The sequence below is a fragment of the Lampris incognitus genome, chromosome 19 (genome assembly GCF_029633865.1).
Source record: "Lampris incognitus isolate fLamInc1 chromosome 19, fLamInc1.hap2, whole genome shotgun sequence".
In the NCBI taxonomy this organism is placed as follows: Eukaryota; Metazoa; Chordata; class Actinopteri; order Lampriformes; family Lampridae; genus Lampris; species Lampris incognitus.
In genome coordinates this window covers 21,070,394-21,098,291 of record NC_079229.1, presented here as the reverse complement: position 1 = coordinate 21,098,291, position 27,898 = coordinate 21,070,394, and the positions used below count along the sequence as shown (strand labels likewise).

At 44.9% G+C, this 27,898-nt stretch overlaps 2 protein-coding genes across 3 annotated transcripts in view; one reads left to right on the top strand and one right to left on the bottom strand.

Annotated features, from left to right (window-relative positions):
• Window positions 1–23,957, bottom strand: part of mpp7a (MAGUK p55 scaffold protein 7a) — a 148,833-nt gene extending 124,876 nt beyond the window's left edge. The window contains exon 1 of the mRNA XM_056299186.1: window positions 23,778–23,957. The gene's annotated coding sequence lies outside the window, so the exon portion shown is untranslated. The remainder of the gene's footprint in view (window positions 1–23,777) is intronic.
• Window positions 23,958–27,315: 3,358 nt separating this feature from the next.
• The window catches only part of waca (WW domain containing adaptor with coiled-coil a), a 60,845-nt gene continuing 60,262 nt past the window's right edge, over window positions 27,316–27,898 (top strand). For both annotated transcript variants that reach the window (XM_056299427.1, XM_056299426.1), the window contains exons 1-2: window positions 27,316–27,518; window positions 27,718–27,748. In XM_056299427.1, coding sequence (XP_056155402.1) covers window positions 27,478–27,518; window positions 27,718–27,748 — 72 coding nt within the window. In that variant the 5' untranslated portion in view covers window positions 27,316–27,477. The remainder of the gene's footprint in view (window positions 27,519–27,717; window positions 27,749–27,898) is intronic.

Genomic DNA, 27,898 nt, shown 5'->3' with positions numbered 1-27,898 from the left:
CCTTCTCAATAGACCGAATAGCAAGCCCCACGTAATATTTCTTATGACACACTGCTGTGCAAATACACATTCGTTTTCATTTTGAAAAGCTACACTCCATCTTTTTCCAATGATCCTTTAAAATAAAGATTTATCTATCTATTTATCCTACATTGGAAAGGTTTTAGATGCGAGACCCTTAATGGGATGAGGTCTTTGTAGCCATAGCCCACCTACCGCCTTAAAACATGTTATTTAGATTTATACATTGCCAATGATGTCTGTTTGGAATCTTTACGACAGTTTTTACATAAGTGTTTGCATGGAAACTATTAGGCAGGCATGGATCTGATGACCGTTTACGCTACACTTTGCAGCTCATACTACCAATTGTTCACTCAGCATTACCTCATCAGGTGAAACACTACGCTAGGCAGCTGGTCTGTAGGGACATTTGAGACAGGCCCTTGCCGTTTATGTGTGCGTGTTGTGTGAGTGTGGTTGTGTGTGAAACAACATCGTCATCAATACATTATAACAGTGCACGAGGAAGAACAGTCTGCAAACAGATGTCATCCATGAACGACAGACTGCACCACTGAAAACATGAGCAGTGCTCTGGGTGTAATAGAAATAGTTTGGGGACTAAATTGGATTGAAGCCATTTCCTGCTTGGCTCAATCCATGCTTTGCACATTCTCTATTATGTTGCTTTGGACACAGTGTAATCTGTTGTTTTTTCTATTTTCTTCATTTTTTATGAAAAGGGTATAACTGAACGTTTGCTGCTGAAAGACAAAGTACTGGTTCAAGTCTATGCATAGTTTGTGAGACAGATGTGTGTTCATTTTGGCTGAGAGAACCACTAAAACACACTTCATACAATGATACACATACGCTGTATTCAGAGAAATAGTAAGTCAACATCACAAAAGAAAATCAGGCGGTTTAATCATTTTGGAATTCAATAATTTGGTTTTTGGATTTGATTAAAAAAAACCATGTCACTAAAAGGTTAGCTGTAAAGAATGGAGATGTCACGATGGTGGCCTTAAACTATCTGAAATTATGCAATTCATTCCAGATGATGTTTCCTGAAACTTAATCATGAAACTTATTCAAATATACAGGCCCATGCAAAGTATCAAGTTCAGCTGAAATAAAAAAAGAACAAAAATTATCTAGGCAGGGTCTGAACTGCACCACTCCCATGAGACAGCAGAGACCTTGTTGATGTTGACTCTGCATTATTTCCAGCCGGTAACAGTCAGACATTGCCTTGTCATTGCCTTGGCAACTTGGCGAGGGATGCTGCAGCTTACTGATGCCACAACCATTCAGCCCCCTCTGGGCACCATGCAGCACCCGCCAGCCAAGCTGCTGTGGCCAACGTGCCCTGCCCACCATAGCTGGCAGTGCTGCAGGGGCTCATGTAACAGCAGAAGCAGAAATGCAGAGGACTGGCGGTCAGCACTGATAGGCAAGCAGGAGCACAATTGTACCAGATTGTAGCGGACCACATCTTCAAAAATGACACATACAAATACACACACATACTTTTACACACACCCATGCTGAACAATGAGTTACATGGATGCATCTTTGATTTTGACCATTTGGGACAGTTGCAGCACTCATAGTAGTAGTATCAGGGACCACCAACTCAGCATGAAAGTCTGAACATACAGCTATAAAGCGCACTGTTGTGTGTGTGAGTGTTTTTCCGGAAAGGTAGGAGACAGACATGTCTAAGTGTGTGTTTGGTTGATGTCCACCTGCACACATACACTTGCGTGCAGGTTCAGCACGCATATTGAACATGCACGTGCTCAGATGCTCTTAAAGAGAGGCATCATTTGCGCAACAGCTTTTCCTCTTATCTCCATCCTCTTCACTTTTGAGCCTGGACAGTGGCCCTCATGACAGCTAGCTCCAAATCATTAGCCTCCTCTCCCATTCTCCCTACAATTACACCAGCGTTGCACTCATGCAGACATGCTTGATTACTACAGGAGGTGCTGCCAACTGTTCCAACTGCTACACGAGCTTCATTCTAATCCATTTGTGGCCCCTCAATTTGCACCTCGACAATTGCCACAGCCTCTCCACACACAGCTCCTGGATATATGTTATTCAATTCACATAATGGCTTTGAAATAGCATTTCCCTGGCCTCCTTACCCATTTAGGGTTGAATTTTGAGCTCACCCTGGGGAGGGAGTCGCAGAGCTCTAAATGTGTCTCATCACACAGCGTAATAGGTTATCTCGCTCCAATTATAGGGATTGCCGTGGTGAGCAGAGGGGCTCTGCAGTAAGGCTGTGGGCTGTTTTTAGAGTCAGGGGACTTTAGAGTCAGGTTGCAGGGTAAAGAGGGATGGGATCTAAATGGTTTCAGGTCGGATGGTGGCACTGTCACTGTACTTGTATGTATGTATTTGTTCATTTTTATATGAGTGTGTGTGTGTACACAAGTGCCTGGTTCTGGTTGTCTATCTGGTGGAGATAAAATGTCCCTCTTCGCCTATTGTTAATTAGATAACTGTGCTAAGTAACTCTATAAGCCTGGAGGCTTGACAGAGCCTGTCAGAGCAGGAGCATGGGATTACAACGTGCCCTGAACATCTAGTTGGCTCCGCAATGCAGCTCGGTTTGAGATTCTATAAATTCACTTCACCTCAAACAAGACATGCTTCTTCTTTTTTTTTTTGCATCGTGTCTCATTGATGCAAATGCACGAGAACTATGTGTTTGGCATTGCATGTGTGTGTATGCGCGTAAGCCTGTGGGCTTGATAACATCAAATAATCATTGGAGAGGCAGAGTGACAACATTCAGGTAACAGCTTGTAAAAACAGGTCTGTGTAGCAAGCTATACAGTGGCTCCACGTCTCCCCTGAGACATGTAGCCACTGTAGCTGAAACTTGATGAAAAGCAGTTGTGTCTGGACTTTGGTAGAGCAGATGGTTAAAAAAAAAAAGTGTATCCTCCTCAACCTTATTCCACAAACCTCGAGAGCCTGGCACGGTTGAGAATGTTGAGCATGGGGAGCGCGTCTATGTTCCCTCAGCCCTATGTTCCCTCAACCCTGTTCCCTTGGTCCTGTGTTCCCTCAGCCCTATGTTCCCTCAGCCCTATGTTCCCTCAGCCCTATGTTCCCTCAGCCCTATGTTCCCTCAGCCCTATGTTCCCTCAGCCCTATGTTCCCTCAGCCCTATGTTCCCTCAGCCCTATGTTCCCTCAGCCCTATGTTCCCTCAACCCTATGTTCCCTCAACCCTATGTTCCCTCAGCCCTATGTTCCCTCAACCCTATGTTCCCTCAACCCTATGTTCCCTCAGCCCTATGTTCCCTTGGTCCTGTGTTCCCTCAGCCCTATGTTCCCTCAACCCTATGTTCCCTCAGCCCTATGTTCCCTCAACCCTATGTTCCCTCAACCCTATGTTCCCTCAGCCCTATGTTCCCTCAACCCTATGTTCCCTCAACCCTATGTTCCCTCAGCCCTATGTTCCCTCAGCCCTATGTTCCCTCAGCCCTATGTTCCCTCAGCCCTATGTTCCCTCAGCCCTATGCTCCCTCAACCCTATCTTCCCTCAACCCTGTTCCCTTGGTCCTGTGTTCCCTCAGCCCTATGTTCCCTCAACCCTGTTCCCTCAACCCTATGTTCCCTCAACCCTGTTCCCTCAGCCCTATGTTCCCTCAACTTTATTTCATGAACTCACCTAAACTTAACCTAACCTACCTTAACCTGACTTAACCTCAACCTCTGCCTAACCCTAACGCTTACCTTAACCAATGGCTAACCGATTTGATAGCTAGCCCACAGGGCTGAGGGAACACGGGGCTGACGCCTGCGTGTGTGAACACAATGTGTTACTGGGGGAGGAAAGCACACTTAGTGTTTTGCGTAGCCAGTTCTTTGACACAATGTCTCCCGTGTTGTTTCTGAGCAAACAAGTTTTGCAGTGAGCATTACTTTTTTTTTTTTTTTTTTAAAAAGATTATGTTTTGGCATTTTCTGCCTTTATTTGATAGGGCATAGTGCATGGGCCGCATTCAAACCCAGGCCACTGTGGTAAGGACTCAGCCTCGTGTAGTACACGCTCTACCAAGTGAGCCACCGGGGGTTTATTTAACAGGAACCATGCACAATTAAAATTTGCACAACAGTTAGCTACAAGCTAATTTGCGGTCTCTTGGGAGCTAGCAAAGACAGCAATTACCAATTAAGAATTACAACTTCAACAAGTTCAGGATGCGATCCTGATTGATAGGACATGGATGCATCCGACTTTGGCGTCCTTTGGATGACTAAATCAAGCTGATGACACATGGCATTATCAGCAAACTTATACTCAGCATCACATCTGCAAGTTATTCAATTGACCCCTGCGGATGTGAATCTTTAAAACTTGATAGTGACCAAGGGTGTTAAACTGGCATTCAACTCCGACTTTGTATTTCTTGTATTTTCCTGAATTTCCTGAAGGCAAAACATAAAAGGCTAGTTTCACGAGTGTCTACCCCTACATGTTGACACCTGAACCCATTATTCATCTTTCCACTGGAAAACATTACACTCTTAATTTCATCATTATCCTCCCCTCCTGGGGTTCAATTAGGCACTTGCTGCTGGTAATTCAGAAATAATTACGATGAGAACAAAAGAAAAGGTCGACTGGTTAAATGGAATCAGAAACTACCCGCTTTGGGACTATTTTAGGCTGAGGGAAAGTTTGGGGAGAACAAAAAAAAAATGAATGGATGAACAGGGAACCTGCAGCATGGGTGTGTGGCCTGTAATATGTCGAGCATGAGTAAGTGTGTGTGTGTGTGTGTGGGGGGGGGATTCACCTGAGGGGCAGGGAATAAGGAGAACGGAGCAAGATGACCCAGCCACAAAAGGCAGGAAATGAACAACTGTGCATTCTCTGCCTGCTTGGTCTGTGTCAGTGAGCCTCCTTTATCTCTTCGCTAGCTCCACCAATTAACACATTCCTCCACCCTGCCACACAGCACCCTGTGGGGGAGCTGGATGCGTTGTGGGCTGTGGACGAAGGGGAGGCATCCTTAGATTTATACTGGAAAAATAATTGTGTGTGTGTGTGTGTGTGTGTGTGTGTGTGTGTGTGTGTGTGTGTGTGTGTGTGCAGCCCCGTTTTTCACAATAATAACGTGCATCAGCAGAGTGGAATGGGTGGGGGCTCGGGTTAAGAGGAACAAAGGTTTGATTGAGTGGCCCGGGTGAGGGGACATTATGGAAGCGGGGCCCAAGCAAGGCTCCCCTACATGACTCACCCTATTTAAATACTATTAGTCTCTTAGACTCCGGCCTCGAGATGCTCGGAAAAGCACCATCAAGGCTTGAGACATCACATGCCAGCGGGCGAGCATGTCCTTGTGGCACTCCGTTATGGAGACAAGGATTGAGCTCTCCAGTTAAAAAGTCAATAGCCCACGGTTCCTTTGAAAGGAAATGATGGACGTGGAGGTCACATCCATCGAAGGAGGCTGTGTCCATTCTGACGAGCATGTTGCCTGAGCACACAGGCAGGTCGCATCGGTCCAGTAACCATTGTCTGGGACAGTCATGCTTAGCAGCAAAGCAGCACCTGTCAGTGGCACACTAATCACACCCACCCCACCCTGCAAATCACTATGGGTGACCCAAATAAGCCAGGCAAGCAGAGAGGATTCACACGCCCCCACTCATCCATCCCTCCACCCACACACACACATTTACATTTTTACACACAAACAAGTGCTAAAGTCACACACGCAAACACACATGCAAACATGCACACCGACATATACACACAAATCACTCAGCCTCTCCCTCCAACTTATTCATTCTCCAACGCTCTCTTCTCTACTCCCCCTCCACATTCCACACACAGTAATATACAACCACCACTTCCTCCTCCGCTGCAGAGGACTTGTGTTGCTTTCTATCACAGCCTCGCACCTCGCTGCTGCTTTGTCGGTGAAATCTAAGCCACGGGGAGGAGGTCGGACAAGCATGAAAACACAGAAACACGCAATGTACGAAATATAGGGCCATTAAGAGGCAATCATCCACAAAGTTAATCTGATTTATGGCGAGTGTAAAAACACAGGGAAGTGAGAAGAGGACTTGTGTAAATAGTTCTGGGTTAGTTTCCTCCTCTCAAGGGCCTGAGTTTGTCAACCCTACCAAAAATATCAAGCTCCCATCCAGACTGCCCATCAAGAGCCTCCCTATGAAAACAACAAACTGCGTGGAGAGGCTGTACAGTTTGCTCTGAAATAGCGACTCTTAACATCAGCACCACTGGATTTCTATTCTATCATGTAGTTAGTTAGTCACCTTTTGTGGTGGCTATTCCACTACATGGCAAGCATGCCAGGTAAAACACACTGTAAATCTACTTTTCACTTTCATTACACTCCCCGTTCATATTTCCCATATCTGCAACCTCACGGGGAGTAGTCGTCACCGTTACGCCCTGGTACTTCATGACTCCACCAGATAACTTGCAACTGGAATTCACCTCCTGAAACTGAAAAATCCCAGGCGGCTGTTACTGGGTGAGAAAAGTGTTTTGGGAGCCCGTCTTCCATGCCCATCATATGAGAGAGCATCTTTGGTTAATGACACTGCCCACAGAACGAACCAACAGGAAAACTTCATTGTGACTGATTGAGCCAGAACAGTGGTGCCGTAAGTGGGTATAATGTTATGAAGATTCTAAGGGTGCCAGACTAGAGGGGGCACTACAACGGTGCTCAAAAAAATTTTTAGACATTTATTTCTAGTTTTTCCCCTTATCCCATCCGATTACCCAGTGACATATGGCCAGATCTTGTCGAAGATCACTCTGATTTGCAATCCACAGGAAGGAGAGATCCACAGGAAAGAGCCCACAAGTTCAATCTGGGCTATGGTGGTATCACATTCCTTTTCGTTAAGAGCATTTTATATGTACATTTGTCAAACTAAGAAGATGGGTCCCTTATTGGAGAAGCTGTTGATGAGGGGATTGTTGGGCAAGCTGGCAGCATGGGATGAAGGTAGAGGAAGGGGTTTAATGTTTACAGAAGTCAGGAAAATAATAAATAATTATTTGATTAATTAAAGGGTGCTCAGTCATATTCTTTATAGGGGCGAAAAATCCCTGGCGGCACCCCTGAGCCAGATTCATACAGAGACAAATCTGTTGATGCGAAAATGAGTTTCTGGGATTCGATCAGCTGTGAAGCAGTCTTGCACGCATGTACACATGTATGGACACACACACACACACACACACACACACACACACACACACACACACACACACACACACACACACACACACACACACACACACACACACACACACACACACACACACACACACACACACACGAGCTAAATGAGCATTCTATTTATCGTCCATCATTCTATTTATCAATAATACTTACGATTTAAGGAAAAACATTGCGCACTTTTTGCACGTCATCACAACTTTTATCTACGGTTGACAGTCTAGACAGATACAGTGAGAAAGAGAAAACCCCCACAAGACTAACACAAGTTCACATACCTTCACACACTCAGGTTTGTCTGGGCTTGTGTGACTGGGTCGTATAGCACTACTGGTGATAGTCCTTCTGTATTTCAGCACAAGGTGCCTGCTCCGTTAAAAAAAAAAATCATTATTACGCAACAGCTCTTTCTTTCTCAAACTTCACACTCACAGCTGTCTTAACCACTCGACGGTCGTCCATTTCTGCATCGTTCACGCCTCACTAGGCCTAACTGGGCCTTAAACAACTGGCTGTGCTGAATAAGGATGTCATATGACTTCATACTGCATTTAAACCTTGGGTATTCGAATATTTATGAATATAGGCGTTAAATACTGGCTGTGCTCCCACACAGTCTCTCTAACTCGAAATGACTATTTCACAAGACCTAAGCAACCTAAAATCAAAATGATTGACACTAGTTATTTCCACATGACACACTGGATTCTTAAGATCAGATTTCATTCGACGTCACATCACTGTGCGTCCAACACTTGGGACTGAAAGTTGTTGCAGCACATTTTCTGTGGCTTTACTTGAGTAAATCTATAGCTGCATTACTTCTTCCTATTCACCTTCTCCATCTTTTCACATTAACTGTGCATTGTAGCTAGTTGGCACCCAGGCTGCAGAGACTTCAGGTCCAAAATAAAAAATAAAAAATGTACACACTCATAAAACATTCAGAAATGTCACTTTAGCGAGCCGAACTATCATTTTGTGTGTTGACACGAGGTTCATGGTTACGACTCAATCTTTTAAAGGTTTGTGTAATTTTTGGCCACTATGAGACGCAACACCAAAATGTAGACTACAGCCTTACACTTCCCAGTCTTCACCATCTTTACTTACCGATAGAAAAGAGGAACTTGTAAGAGAGGGTCACTGGAGTTCAGGTGCATCAGCTGATTATACCAAACTGACACGTGTTTGCCACAGAAATACAATGAACTGCATCTGGGTAGTGTAGCGGTCTATTCCATTGCCTACCAACACGGGGATTGCCGGTTCGAATCCGTTCTATCTCCGGCTTGGTCAGGCGTCCCGACAGACACAATTGGTCGTGTCTGCGGGTGGGAAACCGGATGTGGTTATGTGTCCTGGTCACTGCACTAGTGCCTCCTCTGGTTGGTCGGGGCACCTGTTCAGGGGGGGAGGGGGAACTGAGGGGAATAGCGTGATCCTCCCATGCGCTACATCCCCCTGACGAAACTCCTCAATGTCAGGTGAAAAGAAGTGGCTGACGACTCCACATGTATCGGAGGAGACGAGGTAGTCTGCAGCCCTCCCCGGTTCGGCAGACGGGTGGAGCAGCGACCGGGATGGCTCGCAAGAGTGGGGCAATTGGCCGGGTACAATTGGGGAGAAAAATGGGGGAAAACCCCCCCCCCAAAATAAATAAATAAATAAATAAAAGAAATACAATGAACTAAATCTTTGGAAATACCGAGCGGTGAATAGAGATTTTCAATTTCCATCAAATCTTGGTAGATATTTTCTTAAGGTTTTGTGACTCACTGGAGGCAATTATGCCTAAATTGAGAGAATAATTTACAAAAAAAGAAAACCTCGCCCATGTTGTTTTATTGCATAACTATCCCCAACTTTAAAATCTCAACCACTGGCTTGACTGGGAGCTGAAGCAGATGTGACTAGTCGTGGAGAGCCAACTGAAGTGACATTAAACAGATGCTTTGTCCAAATATACACAGGCATCCACAACAAACACAAAGACGCACATAGACACACACTAAGTCCCACATGCCCATTAGCAGCGGGCATTTGTGTTGCAGTTGCTTGGACACCTCCATCATTTCAGGGCTGTGATGTTTGCCAACTTTTCTCCCTTTGTCTAAATGTCAAGAAACACACAGAGTGCTTCTTGTAAGCTTGCCTAGCCTAAGCATAACAGACAGAGCAAAGAAGCTACTGGCTGTATTTGTGCATATTTCTTCAGCTTCGTTTACCAAAAAAAGCAGTCCTTTGTCAGCGCAGACTACCCACACCTGTGTCGGGCAGTATTACATGTGCTGACTGATAGGGATGTGAAAAGGAAGTGATTAGTGAGGACCTCCCACCACGGTCGCCCCTGCGTTCCCCAGGCCCTGCCAACAGTAACTCTGCAACAGCCTCCTTCTGTCACCACCTCATCGACCACACCTCAACCCATTTACCCGTTCACCGACTCCTACGCGCAAGGCAAGCAGATGGGTCTAACCACAGCGCTGCCAATTTCGCCTTGAAGTTTGAGCATGTGCAGAAATGTTTCACTAAAGAACGGGCACCAAAAGCAGCGAGCACAAGGCCTGTGAATACTTCCTATTCTCTGAACAGTGTGTAATCGTAGACAATGTAATCTGGGCACTTGCACGGACGGTCGGGCTTCACGTGCAAGATGAATATCAGCAAAAAGTATGAAATGCGTGGATTGGAAGAGAGTATTGGAAAGCCTGTCCAAACTTGCACATTACAAAAACACACAGTTCTGGTTCCCTATTCTTATTCACTCTAACTAGCAAAAAATAGGTTTTATACATTCAAACTGTTATTTCATTTACTAATAGTTATCAAAAATAGCCCAACATAGTGGTACTACAACTAAACGATTGACCAATGCAAGCGTTTAATAAAATATTTTAAGTTATTATTCAAAACAAAAAGAAAAATCATGCAATATGTACAGTAGATTTCCATTACAACGGTGCATTAAAAGCATTAAACTAACGGTGTGCCATACTGCTTTTTTATGAAAACGTTGCTTCATGTTCTGGCATGGTGGCGCAGTGGTTAGTGTGGTCGCCTAACAGCAAGAAGGTCCTGGGTTCAAACCCCAGGGTTATCCAACTTTTTTTGGGGGGGGGGGGGGTCATCCCAGGTCATCTTGTGTGTGGAGTTTGCACGTTCTCCCTATGTCTGCGTGGGTTTCCCCTGAGTGCTCCGGTTTCCTCCCACAGTCCAAAGACATGTAGGTCAGGTGAATCGGCCATACTAAATAGTCCCTAGGTGTGAATGTGTTGGCGCTGTGATGGACTGGCAGCCTGTCCAGGGTGCTTCCCCGCCTGCCGCCAATGACTGCTGGGATAGGCTCCATTATGCCGCGACCCTAATTAGGATAAGCGGCTTGGATAATGGATGGAATGGATGGCTGCTTCATGTTTATTAAACACTCTTGGCTGTAAAACAATTGCAAAGCAAGGCCTATTGTGGCTTATCACTTTCATGCACTGATGAAAACTATATTTCACTGCAGGATTCAAGAGTGAAAAGGACTCACTTCATAACACTTAGGGTATGACAGTATGCCTTAGGATTGGGGCATCAGCCTCTGAAGGGCTACAGTATGTGTAAACTGATCTGAAGCTTTGCTCCACCTTGTGACTTTGCTGATCCATGCTGTTCATTGTTGTAAAGACACTGTGTGCTGACAGTTCACAGAATGCGCCTCTTGGCCTGCTACAACTCAGTGGACTCTGTGAAGACAGCACCAGAGACAGCTACACATAGGGGATGCGTGCACCCAAACGGGCACACACGTGCATGTTCCCTGTGCCCACAGGAGTTCACAAGTGATGTGCACACATGCAGACACACCAATGCATATGCACACACTATAATATTAATTTTCATCTCAACTTTCTCCCCCCCTGCCGCCCAATGACTGCTGGGATAGGCTCCAGCATCCCGCGACCCCGGTTGGGATAAGCGGCTTGGATAATGGATGGATGGATGGACCTATACTTTGTGTCTTGGGTTTTCTTTCTTTCTCTCCATTTCTCCATCACACTTTAAGAAGCACACAACATACTGATTAGAAGGGTCTTATACAAACACACACATTTTATGCCTCTGTCCCTTTCGATAATACTTGAGATTTTATCATGGTTTAGAGGGGCACAGCTTAACAAAGGATCAACCTAAGCTCATGAAACCACTGTAGCCTCAACACTTACTAGATAGCCATTGACTTTTTGAACAGATCCTCAAAGCAAATCCACCGCCACCAAAAATATAGACAACATTCACAAGCACGAGTTTATCGTATGTTGTAAATATATCACCAGGAAGTGGAGATAGATGTGACCCCTCTATAGCTGAACGCTGCTTATCTGCTCTAAATTAGCTGAGTGCATCTTTCCATACTCAGAGCTGGACTTCTAATGCAGGGCTGATTTAAAGAGATGAGCCATTGAGTATGCATTAGTGTTAAAAAAATGTTTCAAAATTGACTTTTATTATTTAAATGTGAATGTTTTACAGTCATTATTAGATTTTTTTTCAGGTCAGCCGGGATTCCATTTTTAAAGGCTTGTCTTGCAGGCTAATCTTGGCCTATCTGTCCTCTCCACAGAAACATTAGCATCAAACTCAAGTCCCTGCCCTGGCTTCATGAAACAACAATTTAGCACCAGTCAGTTTGAAGTGACACCAGAAAGATTCTTTCCATCATCACTACTGTCTCGAACTAGCCCTCTTCTGCCACAGGGATAGCCTGCCTGTCTGTGTGTCTGTCTCTGTATGTCTGTATGTCTGTCTGTCTGTCTGTCTGTCTGTCTCTATCTCTGTCTGTCTGTCTGTCTGTCTGTCTCTCCCTCTCTCTCTGTGTCTGTCTCTGCCTGCCACTGTCTGTCTGTCTGCCAATCTCTGTTTCTGTTTGTCTGTCTGTCCGTCTGTCTGTCTGTCTCTCTCTCTCTCTCTCTCTCTCTCGCCCTCTCTGTCTGTCTGCCGCTCTATCTCTGTCTGTCTGTCTGTCTGTCTGTCTGTCTCTCTCTCTCCATCTCTGCCTGCCTGCCTGCTGGTTGGCTGATAAGTTGTGTTGATTGGATTAGTCCAGGCAGCTATTAAGTAGCTCCATGAATGATGAAGGGATCTCTTTTACACCACACTAGGTAGAGAAATACGACATCGAAAAAGAGAACAACCCTTTCAGCACCGCCAGGTGGTACACTGAAATGAGGGTCGATTTAACCTACAGTATAACACGCCATCAGCATCATATCTGCAGTACAATGAATGAGACATTGTTGCATTGTAAGCCATTAAACAGTCAGCAAATGGTTTTAATACTTAACTTATATTCATGGGAGCCAGCCAGTTAGCAAGGGCAAATCAAATTGCGTGACGGCATGGCTGGACCCCTCTCTGACTACTAGTATGGAAGTGTTGGAGTAAATCCATTGGGATATCAGAGTACATTCGCTGTCAGCAGGTGGGACAAAGTGAGACGTCCTGTGTCTGCGTAGTGTCCTTCAAACACACAGGAGAACACCGGCGGAGTCCAGTAGCTCCACTCAGATCCAGTCAAATCCTCCAACCTTTAATCTGAAGGACTTTTAAGGACCCATTGCCATACTAAAAGAATATATAGCAGCGTTTATGGGCTGAGAGAACATCAAATTACTTCTTTACTGAAAAACGCATAAATATTTTATGAGTTCTCAGCAAGCGCGTACTGAGATTGTGATACTCATGATGTTATACAGCATTTCCCCTGCTGGATATTTTTGGCATTCATTAGATTTTAGGAAGACATTCCTTCCTTCTGTGGTAATACTACTAGCATCTAATGCCTTTTGCCAACAAAGTGAAGTCTTTCAGTTAGTTTATATGACAGTGTTTAAGGACAGTCAAGGAATGCCCAGTCATGTCATTTGTGGCTTAATTTGATTAAGAAATTGCACTCGTTAAAAAAAAAGTAGTCCTCCATGGTAAGCTAAGCATGTGTATGGTAGCATCAGGCATTCTAATAATGGAAATGAAGGCAGACTTCCTGAATGTGACCTGTGGGGATTAGTAATCCTGAATCGTATCCAGGACACAGAAAGACAAGAGAGGGTGCAATGGGGCCACACAATACTAGTTCAGTACAGTCAGAGTATTGCTTTCCAAAACGCAACCAAATAACTCCAAAATAAAATAACGGTGTCAAAAGTCTTGAAAACGCATAAGGCATCCTAAGCGTCACAAGGGAAAGTAATTGTACACTTGGCAGATTCTTGAAATATTTCAGCATCATAACATATTTCAGTGATCTCATACTTACTTCATGCTCCTTCTTAAGGATGAATCATTTTCCTCTTGGCACTGTACTTGAGCCTTCGACCACTTCCTGACCTTGTGTTCACTGTGTTATTTGAAGCCATATCGCAGCACGAGCCCGTGTCCAAACTAACCTCATTAGGCAAGCTCAAAGCGATCATTGTTTCCTCTGCAGTGTCACTGGATCCGCTGACACCTCCATAGCTGGAGAGGATAATGTGCAAAAGGTTCACTTTCTTTAATGTCTGTTTGACTGAATATTTATGCGTTAAGGGCTCTTTGCAGAGGGCAGTGTGCTCTCAGAAGGCGGCTGTTTGGTGGTTGGGGAGCTTTTTTCCTCACGGATGTCCAGAAGGTTTCAGACTCGTCTACTGCCCAGCTTCCGGGCCTGAACCTAAGACTGCTGTGCTTGACTGAGGCTCGCTGGCACACAATACCCCTATGTTCACAAATCATAAGCCTTTGTGTCACCCCGTCTTTCTCTCTATCCATATCAGCCTTTTACTTCTCTATCTATCTTTCCATCGTTCTCTCTCTTTCTCTCTGACTATGACAGAGGTCACTGATGGGTAATGTGATTACTGGCCAGCTACTGAAGAGACGGCCTCAAAACAAACCTAGAAAGGGCTCCTTTGTCTCAAGCCAAGCCAGATGACCCCAGAAACAAGGAGGAAACTGGAGGACCAGAAAAAATAAAAAGCCATTACACAGTAGAGACCAATTCTGTAAGCTTTGGATCTGGAAGAGTAAAGGGAGCTCGACTTCCCATTGAAACACCATAGCATTGCTCAATCTACTACTACTACTTTCAGCATTGCTCAGATGACCTTTAATAAACTTTCTCCTAAGAGAGGGTTATGAAGTGCTGAGATGCTTCTGTAAGTCTGTCCGCCCGTCTCTCTGCCCGTCTGTCCGACAAATTTTTTATTTTATTTTTTTGTTATTTGGCCAATTACCCCACTCTTCTGAGCTGTCCCGGTTGCTGCTCCACCCCCTCTGCCGATCCGGGGAGGGCTGCAGACTACCACATACCTCCTCCGATAGGTGTGGAGACGCCAGCTGCTTCTTTTCCCCTGACAGTGAGGAGTTTCGCCAGGGGGACATAGTGCATGGGAGGATCATGCTATTCCCCCCAGTTCCCCCGCCCCCCCAAACAGGCACCCCGACTGACCAGAGGAGGCACTAGTGCAGCGACCAGGACACATACCCACATCCGACTTCCCATCCGCAGACACGACCAATTGTGTCTGTAGGGATGCCCGACCAAGCGAGAGGTGACACGGGGATTCGAACCGGCAATCCCCATGTTGGTAGGCAACGGAACAGACCGCCACGCCACCTGGACGCCCTTGTCTGTTTGACGATTTGTCCTCATTTTCTACCACACCCCCAGCCACACTATGCAACAGGCTGCAGGCTGAACACTGGGAAGTCGTCCACTGTCTCATAGATGCAAATGAACACCACATCCCCACCCCCACGGGCACTTCAGTAACAAGTATACTAAATCACTAAACCCGGTCCGCCCCCCCAGTCAGTTTAACCTTGCCTGCTGAAGGGACGGCCATTGTTGGGGAGGGGGGGGGGGCAAACAAATGCCACTCAGCTTGAGCTGAAAACCCCTCTTTGAAAAAGGTCGGCAGATGTCTAAGAGCCTTGGTCAATGGCAGCAAAAGCAGTGCTTAACTGGACTGAGACTGCTTTGGGTGATCAAGTGCAAAGTCCTGACAAACACCAGACTAAATGAAGTCAGTCCCAAGGGTTCCACCGAATTTACGAACCGTTATTGCCTGATAATCTGGAAGCCTGACTAATATAGAATCGAAGTGAATACGTTGATTAGGGCACAAACTATACACACTAAACAATGCATCCATTCGGGAAAAGCCAAAGTCTTTAAACATGAAGTAGGTTAGATGCACCATAAACAAAACGAATGACCCAGCAGACCTAGAGACCGAATCAACCACACCCTGCAGAGTGAACTCCATTCAAATCCAAACTGACTCCTGTCAAAAGAACAGCGTGATAACTACACAAAGTGTAAGATACTTTGCATCCATGCATCCATCTGAATACCAGAGGTCTGTTAATATCAACTCTCTAAAGTCGAAAGCCCTATAAATATCACACTTTATTTGCACCAGGGCCAAAAGACTGTGCTAAATACAGTCTTTCCACAAGGTTACTCTGCAATTAGTGGTGCACCAAAAGCTAACTTAGAAGAGAGGTTTGTCCTTTGATTCGTGAGCAACACATGTTTGTCAGCAACGAATGACTGTGGTTGTTTAGATTTGAGGATGCTTCGAACTTCAAGAGAAACTATGAAATTACATCTCTGGTAATTATACAGAGCGTAAATTATGGTCGACTCTAGCGTTAGTTATGAATTGTTACACCATCCTGACGCGGTTTCTGGCAAGTGTCCCTCTGCCAGGGTAAAATATGTACCCTTTATGGCGGCATGTGCTAGGATTAAAGTGAGAAGTCTAAGGTCGTTTTTTATGCAAAATGTCCTAAATTAAATATCAGCCGGAGTTGTCTAAATCACACCAATTAGAAACAGCTGCTAACACAAATGATAAGGATTATGCTTTCCACCACATCTGACAAAACTCAGATTAGTCAGTCAACTGTAATGCCTTGCAAAAAGGCCCAGAACTACATCTGAATTACTCAGACTCTAGATGGTTTGGCGGACATGGACGACATAGGGAAAGGTAATGAATGCAGTAAGGTAAAAGAGAAGTCCTCGCACAACATTCAAAGCAGAGAGGGGAGCAAATACTGTATTAAGACTCAATATATATCCATCAGAATTGTATTCCCTTGCTTGCAATCATACAGACTGAATCACCATAATCAAATATAAACCATCAGAGAGGAGAGATTGCATAGTGGTTCTAATAGGCTATTGTGCAGGGGCATTCAGGGTTAAACTGTGATCATTGCTATCAATGAGCAACAAGCGAATAGAGAGAGGGTGCCTAGTGGTCTAAACATGAATGAATGCCTGTGCAACACAAACACACAGAAAAACAACCACACGTGCAAGTTAGCACACTCACAAGCAAGCATTCATAAAAGCATGCATTCACACACAGGACACAGACACACACAAAAACAAAACAAAAAAAACACATACACATACACAAAGGGACATGGTGCCTGAAGGGTGAATAAAAAGGCTCCGAGATGTTTACAGGCAAAATAAAGGGTAGCCTTGGGGGCCTTTGGCCAGAAGGAGGTGGCAGGAGATGCAGCAACAAGTGTACAGTGCCACAGCTGACACCACTTGAGTTACCCCTCACACAAAGATGGGATTTAGACTCTTAAAAACCAGACCTGCTGCCCACCCTGGGGACCCTGCCCAATGAAAGAACGCAGGCACCTAGACAAAATGCGCCCACTTCCATCAGCACTGTTCTAAAGGACTAAAGCTCTCCAAAACAGCAGACCCATCATCCCAAAACAGAAAACCAAATGTGATTTTTTCCCCCCTCCATTTACTTTGCATAGTCCTCTTGCCAGTATTCACAATCAATGCTTACAGACAAGGTCATGGGCCAACTATGTCCAGAGTGTCTCCCCACCTGCCGCCCAGTGACTGCTGGGATAGGCTCCAGCATCCCCGCAACCCTGAGAGCAGGATAAGTGGGGCTTGGATAATGGATGGAAATGTTCATATTGAAAAACACACCCTTCCTTTAAGCCCATACAGGAAGGTAGACACCCCCCCCCCCCCATTTATAAGCTTTACAGAGAGATAATGATATTACCCTGGTCCCCTCGATCTTCTTTTATTATTGTGTCAGAAAGTGGAGCAACAAGCTGTGCAAATATCCTTTACCGTGGTTAGGAAGGCATTAACATGAATCATACGGCGAATGTAAGATCAATGACCCTAAAGATGGCCCTTAGAACAAGACAGCAACGACGAAAAATGGGACGCATCCTCTGGTTTCTGTTTCTGAAACTCAAAATTGTAGCTTATTTGTCAGCTAGACAAAAAGGGGGAGAATTGGAGAAGACAATGACTCAGAGGCAAAATATCTCTCCTCTCTCCAAAGGAGTTGAATCAAGTGCAACTGGACTTGGTATATAGTCCAGTTGCACTTGATTCAACTCCTTTGGATAACCATGACCTGGATGAATGAGAACATTCACAGATATCTCTCCTCTCATTTGATGCGAGCATAAGCTATCCCAGTTTTGAGTTTAAGACAGTGTGTTATTTTCATGTTAAACCAAGATGCAAATGGTAAATGGATTGCATTTATATATAGCACTCTTCTAGCTACAATAGCCACTCAAAGCACTTTACAATCATTGAATGCCTCACCTTCACCCATGCACACACATTCATACACCGATGGCGGTGTCAGCCATGCAAGGCGCCAACCAGCTCATCGAAATCAGTTAGGGGTTCGCTGTCTTGCCCAAGGACACTTCAACAATTTTGCAAGGAGGAGCCGAGGATCGAACCGGCAACCTTCCAGTTACCAGACGACCTGCTCTACCTCCGAGCCACTGTCGCACCCATTATCATTATTGCCTGTTATCGCCATTATCCTTAAGAGTCTTTGTTTTGACTAAAAATATTAGTTTTGAAGCATCTGGCCTTGACTCAGCTTTTTTTTGGGGGGGGGGGCTTTTCTCCCCAATTGTATCCGGCCAATTACCCTACTCTTCTGAGCTGTCCTGGTCGCTTCTCCACCCCCTCTGCCGATCCGGAGAGGGCTGCAGACTACCACATGCCTCCTCTGATACATGTGGAGTCGCCAGCTGCTTCTTTTCACCTGACAGTGAGGAGTTTCGCCAGGAGGACGTAGCGGGTGGGAGGATCACGATATCCCCCCCCCCCAACCAGGTGTCCCGACCGACCAGAGGAGGTGCTAGTGTATTGACCAGGACACACCCACATCCGGCTTCCCACCATCAGACACGGCCAAATTGTGTCTGTAAGGACACCTGACCAAGCCGGAAGTAACATGGGAATTCGAACCAGCGATCCTCGTGTTGGTAGACAATGGAATAGACCGCTATGCTACCCGGACGCCCTATCCTTAAGAGTTTAATTGCTGTCTCTATTTCAGCACTCAGTTCACCATCACAGATCACCCTCAGAGATCACCACAGCCGAATGGGCCAAACTTCAGTAACAGGTTTGGCATTTGGTAACCAAGCACTGGATATCAGCCCACTGAATATCAAAACATGCTAAATGAAGACGCCGGCCTTATGGCTCATTAATATTGCACTTGATACCCACCAGTGACAGGCTGCAATGTAAAATGCTTGTATTGCTGATCTACGAACAATAAACACAGCGTCGTCTTCTGCTGACAGTGCAGACTATAGATGGCGAGGTCAAATGGCAAAGGTGGAAAGATCAGTCAGTGTCAATTTTGCTCACTGCCTTTCCTTCAAAAGAGCTGCATTGCACACATACTCTGACACTGATCTACACTTGCTCTTTTAATTGATTTTCCATCAGCTACAGCTTACGGCACCTACAAAAATATAGCAACACAAATCCTCTCTGGCTGCTGTGATTCGTCAAACAGAGCTGTAAACAAATGCTTGGCGAGACCTATTTTGGCTCTGTTTGCTCCAAGTATGCTGAATTATTCACAGGGCAAACGTAAGGGGAATGGTTGTAGTAATACTAGGCTGGGTCCATCCATGGAAAACCCTCATAAATAAACCAGCATGTGACAAATAAGGATTACGCTAGTGTGGTGAACCAACTGCATCTCTATATAAAGCTATAGCCTCCACTAACTACACTAACTGGTTACAAGGGGCTACAAATCAGGAAACGAATGCGCTACAATTTCCAATTTTCTTTCAAAAAAGGAATTCTTATAACCCAACAAACACTCAGTTTACAACAAAATAAGAATTTTTGAAGAATAACAACAAACATATTTCTGTGTACCAAATTCAGGAAACCTATTCAACTAAACGGAAAATGAGGACACTGAAGAGTGAAATGGATAGTTTAATGTGTAAAAGCTTCAGGTGAAGAAGGAAGTCATCCACAAAATCAAAAAGCTTTGCTGAGGTCCACATATAAATCAAGGCCCATATAAATGAACACCTCACAGCCTGGTTTAGTCTCCCACACCCATCATTTTAATGTTATTGCCATTTGCATGGTTTCTCTGTTTTCTCCATCAAACGTCATTCAGAGTCAGGAGTGCAACGTGCTTGTGGGGTGAGCGCAACGTTTCATGTGCACTAGCCGAAATGTAATAAAGCCACCAGTGGTGTCTAATGGCTGGCATCTGCTGGGTGGGCTCATTCCGGCCAAGCACAGCCATCGGGGGTCCGAAGCGAAACCCTACACCTTGGCAGAGCAGCTAGAGGGACACAGACAGCATCATCAACTGCGACCCTGACAAGCACATCTTTTTAATCTCTGTGTCTGTGATCAGCACAATGGCAGCTTGCATGACAGTCCACCGCAGACTTGCAATGCAGATTAGCAATGCCACAGAGAAAGATGGTGATTATACGTGGATGGATGAATAGATGGATAGAAGCAGGAAGGGGAAGATGGTGTGGATGGGTGGTTGGGACGATACATTGGAAAATCCAAGATGAATAACACACTGGAAAGATGAGATGGATGGATGGACGATAAAAGAAGAATGAATCCAAGGATGGTAAACGAGAAGGGATAGATGGGTGTATAGCTGGATAAAATGACTTCGGAGAGCACTGCCCAATTCAACATCTGTACAATGATGAATTCCTCAGCTAGCCATATATGCCAAGGCAGATTGACTCCAAGGATGATCTTGTCTGATGACAGTGGATATGTTGTTGCAGTTCTTAGAAACATGCTTTTGTAAATCTGTCACCTTTAAACTGTCAATTTCATAACATTAAAACATCTGTGAAAAGATTTGAATGTGCCCAGGAAATACATGAAAACTTTCCATATTATCTGAAGTCTAAAAACAAAAATGTATGCAATGTTACAGACCATCACAAACTTGTCTTTGCTGTATGAATTAATTATGCTACCACAACAACATACATGCATTCATAGTTCATAAGTTACTATGTTTAGCCTGGACTGTTCGTTAAGTCGGTTCACCTAAATGTGTCAGTTGTTGGCATTCACACAGCAGCCAAAGGAATGGTCGTCTCTTTGTGGGGACGGAGCACTCGCAATAGGCTATTGCTTCTGGATATACTGTCACTTTTAAAAGAGACCAAGATGTCTTGATAATCTTCCCTCACATGCTTTGGCTGCTTTAGGTTTTTCCACATTTAAACAGCAGAGTGACTGCATTCCTGCCTTGGTGAGCATCCACATTTGTTGACATCATACTGTAGAATATTTGCTGCACAATCACAGTGAAATCAGGGAGAGAAATGTGCCTCTCTTCCACATCTGTCCAAAGAGGTTGTTAAGGGACATGCTTATATGGTGGCCTTGTGCTTGCCAAGCCCTCACTGAGGTTCACTTCACTGTTTCACCGCACTCCAAACAAAGACATCTAGCTCTTTACTTTAATTCTGCATGTTTTTCTTGAGCTAAGGGAGGTATGGCAGGTGTTTTAGGACATACGTGGGCTTATATGATGACAGTCATTTGTTTGTGTTTGAAAAGAGCCTTTAAAGGTAGCCTAAAGAGTAAAAATAAAATAGCAAAATATGAATACATAGAATTGTCTCTGCACCTCCTCCTGATCTATGCTTCACGTTGCACAGAATAAAAGGCACGGTGTGCAAAGAAAACTTCTAATACCCTACGGTGAGGGGATATCTTGTGCAAGTGGATAGAAACTGCAAGGGGATCCAAACTGACACATTAATTCAAAAAAATCTTAAACACAATATGCCCCTGCTGTTGATATGTGGTTTCTCATAAATACAAGTCAAGCCGTTGCCATAACAGGAAATGTTTTGTTTCAACCAGTGGGTTTTCTTCGATGAATTCTGGGAGTTGAGAATGCGCACACAGCCTTGCCAGTTCCCAGACTTCACTCCCCCTATTCAGCAACCCTCCAGTCCAGGAACAAAACCCTGGGAATGTGAGTTATGCAGGGCTGCAGCACCAGGACACCTGTTCAGACAACCACACAGGGCTGACCCTCCAACACTGAGCTTTGTCTGGACTGCTACATCTGACCCTGTCCTGGCTTCAACTGCCTCCACAAGCAGACCAGAGTAATACACGCAAGCATGCACGCACACATGCACACAAAGAATCAACTATGGAAATATGTGAATGCAAACATGGTCAGGACACACTCCTGTCCCAGACTTTGTGTGCATATTATAGTGACCAGAATGTGCATGTTATAATGTCAAAGCTATGACAATATGGAAATTATGTCCTCTATATGTTAAATACTTCTGCAAAAAAAGGGGGGTTTTGCTTGTCTGACAAATAAATAAGTAAATCGCCTGTGAAGCTATCATACTCTTATTAGGATACCAGTATTTTCAAACAATATTGACAAAGTAATGAATTACACTGATCTGTTTCAAATCAGAACCCCCTCAGAAAAACTACTTGCCTTTTGTGGATTGCAGGATGAGGGCCTTTTACCTTTCTCTCCTCGAGACAACTTCCCAGTGAGAAAGAAAAAAGCAGCTAGCCAGTTCCCAATTGCTGGGAACCCATTGAGATCATGTTGGAGTCAACGAGGTTATTGTGCCTGCTCTCCAGAGACACCCCTTTTTGACATTCAAATACAAGCTAAAGAAGGTCATCTCCTCTCTCTTTCTTAGAACAAGGGCACACATGGTTCTGAACAGGCCAAAGAGGTCCAGAGGATGAGTTAATGAAGTTCAGCAACATGCCTGGCAGATGAGCAGCCTGATTCCCAACCCATATGCTTGACACATTCAAATACATTTGGAAGGAGCGCTATGACATTAAAGCTACAATCTTAAAGATTGTAATTTTTGTATGACACACTGACAGCTACAGCGACATTGATAATTACACTTGTGTTGGATCACGCCATTGGAAATCTAAGAGTCGCTAGTACTATTTGTGTCAGTACCTCCCCTACTGTCAACTTCACTTTTCTTCAAAACTTGCTGCTTCCTGCATTACAATTCAACATTTGGCTGAAACACTGAAGATGTAAAACCCTTATCATGATTTGGAGATTTTCTTAACTATGCCAGCAGTAGGAAATATCAATAAGGACATTTGTTTGCGTGGAAGTCAGGGTTGTAGCTTTAATAATGAATGTATTGTAACTTTCTAGGAACTGAGAATAAGTTCTACACTAGACTCAACGGAGGATTCCTCTCTGAAACCTCACTAGCATATCCATATGCAAACACTGTCACAACCAAATGACCTGTTGGCCTAGTTCCTACAGCTCATTCATTGCATCACAGTTGCTTCGCGGAGTCCAGGCACACCTGCAATCAAGAAATCTAGAGCCAATCGCTGTCAGGCCATCCACCCATTAGCCAAACCGCTTATCCTGCTCTCAGGGTCGCGGGCTGTCAGTCAGTGGAAACAAATAATTACAGAGTAAACAAAATTAGGGCTTTCAAAGAGATGGTGTCGCAATCCTCAGCCTGACTTTGACTTTCAATCGATTGAGAAATTGGCGCTAGAAAAGCGGGTGGTAGGATTTCAAAGTGTGCGTGTGTGTGTGTGTGTATATAAACATTCACACATGTCCCAGTAAGCTGCCTGCTGAATGGCTTGGCGCTGTCAGCCCGTGACAAGCGCCTTGTCACCAGAGTGAACTTTGCAGTGCATGAGTGTTTCTGCCCTCCCATGCGAGATGTTTCACTGAAGCTGCAGGTGCAGTGCAGTGCACAACACACAGCCCAGATGACCACCTAATATCATTACACTTCGCGCGATCATCAAACTAAATCGGCAAAAAAGAAACAAAACAGCGGCGTCGTGGTGTGCACGGTTGGTGCAAGCTGTGAGCGCGGAACGCGCATTCTCTCGTTGAGGCACGCGGATAGGTGAACGTAACTTTACATGAGCTTTGTGCCTTTTTCCCTCTCTGTTCAAGTCTACGATGGATTTCCACTGTCGCGTTTACATTTATGAGACGCTTGCTTGCGGCAACAAAGTCGAACATTGTGCAATGCAGCCCTGCGACCCAACAACAGACAAGGCTGTGTGAGAGGCGGGGGGGGGGGGCGCAGCCGCTTTCCCACGCCGACGCTGAACACAAGTTGGTAGATAAACAATGTGTGGAGAACTCACTGTCGCTCCGGACGTCGGCGCTGAATGGACCCTCGTCGGTCCGAAGTCTTCTTTAAGTGGGTGTGCGCCGGGGCAAAACTTCGCAGTTCGTGTAGCCGTCCACTCGGAGGCCGTGTTTTTTTGTTTTTCCTGGTAAGTCCCGTCAGTTACTCATCCCTCGCCGCGGCTGTCTCCGGCGGATCCAACCTTTCAAAAACGATCCGTGCCACACACTCCTCCCGACAGGGATAAAAGTCGTCTGTTGAATGCGCTGTTTCGGGATCGGTTTGGGTTTCTACACAAACGGCTCGATGGCAGGCAGCTGTAATTGACAAGGCTGCTCTGAGATCGGTGCAAAGGGAACCTTCTCCACCTCGGCTTTCCAAGCCGTTTCTGCCATTGGCCAGTTTTCCTTCAAGGCGTCACCGTTGTTGAATTATATATTGTATTGGCTCCTCGCAGCATCAATCACAATGGGTTTCTTCGGTAGAAGCCCCGCCCCTCAACAAGTACATGGAATTTGCACTTAAGCAAATTCCTATTCTTCGGGAGTTTGTAGCAACATATAGAAGTATGTAAGAATGATACAACACAAACAATCAGTCTGGTCACTTGTTCATGAACACCAAGCTTAGATATATTACTTATCAATCGATATGAGGATGATTATTTAATCCTTCTTTTCTTCTTATACAGACATATGTAAAAAATATATATAATTGTTTGGGTAACCAGACGGTATTTATGAAAACGTTTCAATCAACATTCCGCAGCTGCACATGTCTGGTATGCTGCAACCAATAGCCTAGCATTCAATTGTGTGTGTCCGTAGGAAACAAAAGAAAAATGCATCTACAACTGATCTTGTTAAGCGTGTTTTACGGTGTATTTTGCCCTTTGGTGGCTTGATGGCCTTACTGCCACTACCGCCTTAGAGAATGACGTGTAATTACTTTGGAAATAAATTTAAATGTAAGCGTCCAACAGGCATGCAGTTTAAGTACCTATCATATCTGCGATTGGTTGAGGACAGGTGAGTTTTGTTCCGTTCGCGGATCTTTCACCGAAAACTGGATCAATACCGCCCTCTACAGGCGGTGACTTTTAAAACGAGGCAACTGTGGGAAAACGGTCGAGCATTACAACTATTTCAGTATTTTTAAGTATTTAAGTACACATTGAGCGAAGTCTATACACATTTTCATTCATTTACATTTGAAATACCTCCGTATCAAGCGCGATTTACCACGAGAGTTTTGCTTCTTCTTTCGGCTTGTTCCCTCTTTTTCAGGGGTCGCCAGGGCACAGCACCTACGGCGGCCGCTGTTAACCCGGCCCCCGACAGATCCGGTACGGTCTTGTCAATCTGCACAATGATTTGGCAGAATTTTACGTCGGATGCCCTTCCTGACACAACCGCTAGTGGACGGGGGCACAGGTAAAGCGCTGGATGCCATCCCAGTATTCATGGACTTGCGCCCACGCCTGTCGCCTATTTTTACCACGACAGTATATATTTATATTTACCATGGGAGTAAACGTAGATTAAAATAGTGTAATAGATGCCAAAATTGTAAGCAGTGTAATTGGACTGCATTTTTATAGCGCTTTTCTGGTCTACCGACCACTCAGGGCGCTTTACCTGCCTCACATTCACACACTGATGGCGGAAGCTGCCATGCAAGGTGCCAACCTGCTCATCGGGAGCAGCTTTAAGGGGTCGGTGTATTGCTCAAGGATACTTCAACACGCTCTAGGCAGGAGCCGGGTCGAACCAGCGAACTTCCAATTACCACACACACACACACACACACACACACACACACACACACACACACACACACACACACACACACACACACACATTTGTGAACTTTCATATTTTATTTTAAGAACCAACGCAGACGCATGCAAACATGCAATTCTGTACACACCAGTCAAGTCAAGTCAATTTTATTTGTATAGCCCATTATCACAAATTACACTCGTGTTTGTAGCAAGGACGCTTGTGTGTGTGTGTGTGTGTGTGTGTGTGTGTGTGTGTGTGTGTGTGTCTGTGTCTGTGTCTGTGTCTGTGTCTTTGGTCTTTGTGAGGACCAATTTGAGTTTTTAAGGATCCGAGAGTGAGGACATTTTTGCAAAGTGAGGACATTTCGGGCAGTCGTCACTCCTTCAAGGGTCTATTTTAGTGTTCGATTTAGGATTAGGTTAACGTTAGGGTTACGGCTCGGTATATAGTTTTAATTGTTAAAGTTAGGGTTAAGGGCTAGGGAATGAATATAGTCACTGAGGGGTCCTCACAAGGACTAAATTACAGAAGTACAAGAATGTGTTTGTGTGTGTGTGTGTGTGCGCGCGCGCGCGCACTTGTTGCCAAATTTACCTACAAAATAGCACCCACATTAGCGCACTTATCCATCCATCCATCCATCCATTATCCAAACCGCTTATGCTGTGTGCCAAAATGCTGAGCAGTGGCTTCTTTTTGTCCACAGCCTTGTATATGGTCTGGGATTTATTCTCTTTGAACAATGTAACACAGCAGCCCTGATCTGACCACCTTTCTCTTTGGACCTCCAATATGACCATGTCAATCGAAAAAAAACAAGAAAAAAAGAGGAAAAGACTGCTTCTGATTCTGATTTGCAAGTTGTCCTCTTTCCCTCCCATTGCTTATGCGGACATGGCCAAATATGCGGATATGGCCAGATATTGCTTAAATAAAAGGCCCGTTAGCAACACAGAGTCACGGAAAAAAATTCAAAATTTTCAATATAAAAAAGCCGACTGCTCATGGGCTTCAGATAACTTGGCCGCATTGCCCTAAATAAACCAGCACCAGTGGCGCTTGCTTGAAAAATTGCATTGTAATGTCAAAATTTTGTCGCTAGGTGTCAGAAGAGACCAAGTTAAAGTCTGTGCTCCGCACTTGTAGAACTCGTGTACATTTTAAGCTATATAGCGTAATAATGTGTAAAAAAATAAAAGTGTAAATCGATAAGCCGTTCTTGAAGTCAGACTGCAGACTGCAGATATGCGCTGAACACCAGCAACGTCCGTCTCCCCAGCAGCAGGCACTGTGTGTCCCGGATGTTTCTGTCGGAATCGAACGGTGTGGGCGGGGACTGGAGGAGGGACGACAGAGGGGTGTAGGGCTGTAGGTTGCCAGATTTGTTGATTGAAATCCTCTTATCAATTTTAGTTATTTGTGTTACGAATAGGTCTCAAAATAATTAATTTGAAAACCGTAATTCTCTTGCCCGAAAGACCCTTTCCACACGAACGCATAAAGACTGACTAACCGCAAATGTTTTTACGTCTCAACATTATGCCGACTTTGCGTGACGTGTTCAACATGTATTGGAAGACGAGAAAACGTGTTAGCACGCTTAAACAACACGTTCACATGTATGCCCACGGACCGCTAAATAGAAAGCGTCCCTCTTACCGGCTAGATAAATTACATGATTGGATAGTGAGTGATTTCGCGTGCATGGCAACCCAGTACACTGCCGTAGTCTGCGTTCTCCAGCAGAGAGAGGACTGTGAGTGGGAGATGGACTGAGTGAGGGCGCTCTTCCGAATAGCAAAGCTGAACGCGTTGAAATAGCCGCGGCTGGGTAGAAATTACAGACGACTCAGGTCGCAGAACCGACCGCAAAGCATTAGTGCCGTTGTCAAACCTTTCACATCCCACTCCAAACACAATAACACGGCATTGATGGTAATGTATGCAAGGAAACAACCGAGACTCGGCGATGGGTAAACATCTCTAACGTTACTTACTCCAAGATTTTCCTTTTCCTCGTAGCTACGCTCTGACAATCCGCCATTTTTATTGAAACCAAAATAAGTGGCTAGCAAACTTGCACGTCCAAGCTGTTGCAGCGCTTTTCGATTATGTGTGCACGGTGTCGTTTTAGAAAGCTCAGTTCTCAACCCCTTTTCTCTGTGTTTGCAGGTGCGACCGAAGAGATTCTCAGCCCTATCAGGTACTTGCGAGCCCAGCTAGCTGAATAGCAGCAAATAAGATTAAAATGGACACTCTAGTCCAGGCTTCTGGGGAGTGCAGCAGGCCCCAGTCAATGCGAAAAATAAACCCGCAAAAGTAAAGGGTTGGCTTTGAAATTTGGTCCCTAAAT